The sequence below is a fragment of the Sinocyclocheilus rhinocerous genome, unplaced genomic scaffold, assembly GCF_001515625.1.
Source record: "Sinocyclocheilus rhinocerous isolate Xijiao unplaced genomic scaffold, SAMN03320098_v1.1 scaffold2400, whole genome shotgun sequence".
In the NCBI taxonomy this organism is placed as follows: Eukaryota; Metazoa; Chordata; class Actinopteri; order Cypriniformes; family Cyprinidae; genus Sinocyclocheilus; species Sinocyclocheilus rhinocerous.
Genome location: NW_015646358.1, coordinates 58308 through 64801, shown reverse-complemented (window position 1 = coordinate 64801; position 6494 = coordinate 58308). Strand labels below are relative to the sequence as shown.

General features: G+C 35.5%; 1 protein-coding gene across 2 annotated transcripts in view; it reads left to right on the top strand.

Annotated features, from left to right (window-relative positions):
- Nucleotides 1–6494, top strand: part of LOC107707604 (STE20/SPS1-related proline-alanine-rich protein kinase-like) — a 77356-nt gene that overhangs the window by 68774 nt on the left and 2088 nt on the right. For both annotated transcript variants that reach the window (XM_016511682.1, XM_016511681.1), the window contains 2 exons: nt 2175–2243; nt 3376–3440. In XM_016511682.1, coding sequence (XP_016367168.1) covers nt 2175–2243; nt 3376–3440 — 134 coding nt within the window. The remainder of the gene's footprint in view (nt 1–2174; nt 2244–3375; nt 3441–6494) is intronic.

Genomic DNA, 6494 nt, shown 5'->3' with positions numbered 1-6494 from the left:
AAATTCATAAATTAAATCTATGATCTGTTTATTTTAACTCTGCCTCAGTCCTTATACTGTTATTTTATGGCCAAAGTTAATTTTTGAGGTCAATATATAAATTACGATTAAAAATAAACAAAAAAACAATGCTAACACATTATAATGTAACATGAAACGCGCTGAACGCGCTGAGGTTCGCTTCGTTTGAACCAGATACTGAAGCAGTCACGTGGTTTTCAGGCTTCGGACATCTCGGACATCATAGATCACATGCTTTTCTCAAAACGAATCCAGCTCCGATACAGTGCTTCAATGTGAAATGTGTTGGTTTTTTGTTACAAGCTTCGAAGCTTCGGTGTTGAACGTAACATCACTACTGGCAAGTACTTTTTTAAAAATGTTCTAAAAAAATAATTCAAGTATTCCGTATCAGAATGTGATGGTATAATCATCAAACTGAAACGATTTAGTTGTTGCTTATGTAGCTAACGTGACTGCGATCGGATGCCGAGGTTGCTTTGTTTCTTCTCGATAGGTGAGTAACACCGTGTCTCGCGCCGTGCCGCAACAGCTGGATGCGACAAAGCGACCATTGAAAATCATTTGAAATTTGTGTCAGTACATCATAAATAGAATGAAGCAGCAGTTTTCTGTCGGGGATTTGTCGTGTCACGCCGCACCGCATCCAGTGTAGACAGCATCACTGATTATAATGAGTTCTATAGTGATATCTGATGTAGATACGGTGTAACATTGGTTTTGCTTTGTTTCACAGAACTAATCGTTGCCTGGGTTGCGTGTGGGGCGGAGCTATCAAAATAGGGGCGAGACCCTTTTGGGGTAGGGGCGTGTTTGTTTTGGTGATTTGAAATATCAATATTGGCTTCCAGAAAACACTTACCCCACCTTTACGAAACAATCAATTTTATTTTGTTTTTATAAAATTAATTAAGTGCTAGACAGCTTGTTGCATTCTCCAAAAATTAAAATGTCATTTTCATTGCATATCATACCAAACTCCAGTTGAAGTTTGATGAAGACTGTTATCAGATTTTTATTCCAGGTTTTAAGATAGATTAAACCCAGAAGAATCTCCCATGAACTAAATGTGCAGTCACTGTACACGCTGAAAACTGACTGATTAATAGAAATACAATTCTGCCGTGCCGAAACGACTCCAGCTCGGTAAGCCGGAGCTCAGAGAAAATCCAGTTTCCTACTGGTAATTATGACATTGTGCTGGTGTTCATTGCGTCTAATAAAAATTATCTTTTTGGAGTGACTTGAAGGCAGCATTAGCAGTAGAGAAACCTTAAGAGACGCCCAGCATGAGAAATATCCCAGCATTCCTTCAGTTCACACTCTGACTCATAATGAGCTCTGCATGTGTGCAGATCTCTCTTTCTCTCTCTCTCTGTGAACCTATCTATCTATCCATCTATCTGTCTGTCTGTCTTTCTATTTATCTGTCCATCCGTCTATCCGTCTATCAATCTGTCTGTCTGTCTGTCTGTCTGTCTGTCACGTTCTCTTGTTATTGGCAACCACAATCTTTGTTCCAACTCTAAATTCTGATTCTGACACATTTGAAGTTTGACTGCGCATCAGTTGATTATATTTTAAAGTGGCAAAAGTTGTAAACCATAAAACACTAATCTCAGCTTTCTTTTGATCATTGCTTGCTACATCTCGTCACACTGCCCAGCTCGAGATCTGAGATGTCTGTCTGTCTGTCTGTCTGTCTGTCTATCTATCTATCTATCTATCACGTTCTCTTGTTATTGGCAACCACAAATTATTTAGGTTATTTATAACAAATAAATAAGTCACACATTATTTAACATTTTCTTTAAAAGTTCAAATGCAAATCATAAAACTCTTTGTTCCAACTCTAAATTCTGATTCTGATTCTGACACATTTGAAATTTGATTGCGCATCATTTGATTATATTTTAAAGTGGCAAAAGTTGTAAACCATAAAACACTAATCTCAGCTTTCTTTTGATCATTGCTTGCTACATCTCGTCACACTGCCCAGCTCGAGATCTGACGTGTTCAGTTCAATCAAGGCCAATGCGACTTGTTTGTTGATGTTTGTGTGCGTGGGTTTGCCAGAACATGCTTTTAACTTTGTGTTCTCTTGGGTTTCTTGATGTGATATCATGCTGTGCGTCTGTGTTTTTTCTCCTCAGACACTGCTGATGGAGTTTCTCAGGAGCTCTTCTCTGCTGGTCTGGTCAATGGCCATGATGTTGTTGTGGGTCAGTTGCATGTGCATTATATTAAACTCCAATACACTGCCCGGTCTTAAAAAGGCCTTAAGAAGTCTTAATTTGCCGTTCCAAAAATGAAGGTCTCAAAAGGCATTGAATCAGAGCAAAACAATCTTAAATTCATAGTTATGGCATGAAATGTTGCATATACATTCTTAAATCAAGATGCTTTACTTGACATGCAAAATGAAGATGTGAAGTCTTGTTTTCTGAGAAAGAATCTTTAGACATTTGTATTGGAAAACAAGACAAAAATACTAAGAAAGAGCATCAGTTTTTTTGCAGTGTGCTCAGAAGGTACAGTCAATGTTATTTCCATATTTCTAGAAACCCTGTAATATCAGTTACAGTCTCAGTGCAGCAACTTTATTTTGCCTGTATGACTGAAATGCAATGCTTTTATTTACAAAAACCATAAGTTTGAATTGATTGCTGTGCATTTTAGTCCCTAAATACTGCATTTACGTTTATGCATTTGGCAGACACTTTTAGCTAAAGTGATTTTCATGGCATTGAAGGTAGACATGTGATTACTTCATGCATTTTCCTGGGAATCGAACCCATAATCTTGCCATACGGCATGCTCTACTGTTAGGTTATTATTATTTTTTTTTTTATGAATAAACATTTTATTATTTTAATATTTTAATATAATAATAATAGTATATAAATATTAATTACAGATATTAATACATATTTGAATGACTTCTGACCATAACATCACAGCAACTCGTGATGTTTCTGGCCTTTTAATGGAGCTCATACTGGCTTCATCTGCAAGGAGAAAATTGAAAAGGGAAACATTTCCAGGGGTCATTAGTTCACTAAACATTCAGAGCAATATGCTAGGTATACAGATAAGATGAGTCGCTCAGCTCTGAAAAGAGCTGTCCATGCATCAGTAACGCCATAACTGCACCAATTAATGCATGTAGTTAAAATTCATGGCTACACACAATTTGCCTAGTGGCCCTCAAGGTAATTTGAGTTCGAGACCCCTGCTTCAAGCCATTTCAGAGCAAATACATGAATACTGAGATACTGCATATCCACATATCATTTGTTTAGTTCTATCACACAGTTCTAATGCCAGTATCTTTTTCTACATGTGTTTTCCCAGTGGCTGCTAACCTTCAGAAGATTGTAGAAGACCCAATTACCTATAAAGTATTGACCTTTAAGTTGGTGAGTATTCGGATGCTAAATGTCACAGAGAATCTTGCAGGATTCCCATGATTCAGGAAAAGCTGGGAATATCATGGCCTGGAAAAGTAATGGAAATTAACTGTAAAATATACATATACATTTTCTAGTTATGCTCTTTGTATTTCATTGGCTAGAAATTGCTCTTTGTGGGTGCAATCTCTATAAAGTTACTTTCAAAATCCAATTATGAACAACTGGATCAAAGGAGAAGTGCTCACTAACACAGATTTAGACAGATTTGTGAACAATATTTGAGAGAAATAGGCCTTTTGTGTACATAGAAAAAGTCTTAGATCTTTGAGTTCAGCTCATGAAAAATGGGGGCAAAAACAAAAGTGTTGCGTTTATAATTTTGTTCAGTGTATATGTATAAAATAAATTTTATTTAGTTTCATTTATTTTATTTATATATTTTATTTCCGTTTTAGTATATCAAGTCAAGTTGGCAACAATCTAAAATAAAAGTCAATGTAAGTTTTTTTATATTTCATTTAACATTTATTTTCTTTCAAGGAAATGCTACTTGAAATAAAATAGATCTGACTTGTTCAACGTGTACAGTTGACGTGTACAGTTGAGGCTTTTTTAAATCAGTTACGAATAACTGGATTTTATAATATTTACTATCATTATTATTAATTTTTATATTTGAATTTTCAGTTTTTATTTTAATTTTGGTTTTAGTAATTTTGTTGTGTTTTTTTATATATAGTTCTAGATAGTTTTTATTATTTTTTATTTCAGTATTAGTTATGTTAATACTAAATAGTGGTTTTAGTTTTAGTTAACTTTAATAAACTTGTAGTTTAGTAAACAATGTAACTGAGGCCATTGTGACTCTTTTTTTTTTTTTTTGCAAATCCAGTTACGAAAAACTGGAAAAGACACGGAAAGTCCTTCAGTTTGTCAGGAACAAAAAGCGATTTGTTTTTGTACGATGCTGTTTGTTTTGATCATTGTGCTTTGAATATGCACTCCGTACGTCCCTCAGGTCCCACAGCCATTCATTTATTATTTGCTGAAATCACGTCTTTGACAGCGTAATGAATTTTCATTACATGATTCCCTATTGATTACTCTGAGCACACCACAAACCTGAGAGAATATTAGAAGAGTGTTTAATGATGCTTTTTAATGCGTAAAAAAAAATGACAGAACTGGGAATTTCTGGCAGGTACATGAATACCCGAATTAAAATGTCACCGAGCATTTTCACTAAACCCATATAGATGAAGAAGGGAACGCATTAGACCGCAGGATCCTGTAGAAGTATCTGTTCATATTCCCCCGGCCTTTTGCATTTCACTCTTTGTGGAAGATTAGAGACAGATAGTGCTGATAGACGCCGCTTTAATCCACTTTTAAGTGGATCCCGTTATATTGGATAGGATAATGCTTTCACCGTTGTCATGAATAGTCTGCTGAGATCATATTCGAATAGATATGTTTCATCAAATCAAGTAAAGTCACCTTTATTTATATAGTGCTTTATACAATACTGATTGTGTCAAAGCAGCTTTACAGTGTTAAACAGCAAAAACGAGTGCTGATAATGCAAGAGGACAATAGAAAACAGTCAGTTTATCAGTTAAAGTCAGTTCATTGTTGATTCAGTGATGTCATCGTCCAGCTCAGTTCAGTTCTCTTCCAATAGTATCTGTGCACTCAAGTCAACAATGTCGCCAGAAATTGTGTCCCCAACTAAGCAAGCCAAAGGCGACAGTGGCAAGGAACCAAAACTCCATCGGTGACAGAAAAAAAAGCCTTGGGAGAAACCAGGCTCAGTCAGAGGGCCAGTTCTCCTCTGGCCAGACGAAACCAGCATGGCGTGGTTTAATTCCAGGCTGCAACGCACGTCAGATTGAGCAGAGGACTCGTCTGGTTCCCGTGGTCTTGTGCCGATGGTCATCGAGGTCTTCACACGGGATCTGTCTCTAGGGTTCGTCTAGAGTGTGTCTGCCTCCCGAACAACGCTAGGTAGATTGTTCCAGAGTTTGGGCACCAAATAAGAATAGGATCTGATGCCCGCAGTTGATTTTGATATTCTAGGTATTATCAAATGGCCAGAGTTTTGAGATCGCAGCAGACGTGAAGGACAATAATGCGTTAGTACTGAGGAGCTAAACCATTCAGGGCTTTATAAGTAATTAGCAAGATTTTAAAATGTATTCGTTGTTCAATAGGGAGCCAGTGCAGTGTTGACAGAACCGGGCTAATATGGTCATACTTCCTGGTTCTAGTAAGAACTCTAGCTGCTGCATTTTGGACCAGCTGGAGTTTGTTTATTAAGCGTGCAGAACAACCTCCCAATAAAGCATTACAATAATGTAACCTTGAGGTTATTATGAATTAACGTTTAAGCATTTGACATTGAGAGCATAGGTCGTAATTTAGATATATTTTTAAGATTTAAAAATGTGGTTTTACAAATGCTAGAAACATGGTTTTCAAAGGAAAGATTGCTACCAAATAGCACACCTAGGTTCCTAACTGATGACGAGGAATTGACAGAGCAGCCATCAAGTGTTAGACAGTGTTTTAGGTTATTACATGTGAAGGATAAAGCATTAAAAAAATACCTGTTGCAAAGATACTTTAGTATAATTGATTTACAGTAGTCAGCATTTGAAGTGGATCAAAAAAGTTTATCAAAGTTGTCCTAAGACAAGAACGGGTATTGTTTTGGTTTTAGGACAACTTTGATGAAAGGTTTTGATCCACTTCAAATGTTGACTACTGTAGTTTATCTATTATAGTTTTTGTTAATATATTGATTTATATATAGTTTTTTCTATTTTCTATTCTAAATGTTTTTTAAATGTGTCTATATTGTTTTATTAATGTTTATTTATTAGTTTTAGTTTATTTAGTTCATTAAAGTAAATGAAAATGAGAAGTGTTGCCTTAGTATAACTAGCTGAAAAAAGTTTTTAAAAAAAAAATTAAAAATAAGTTATTTTTACATTTTATTTCAGTTAACAATTTTTTATGGTTTTAGTTTTAGTTAACTAATAACTGTTATAGTTAAATATA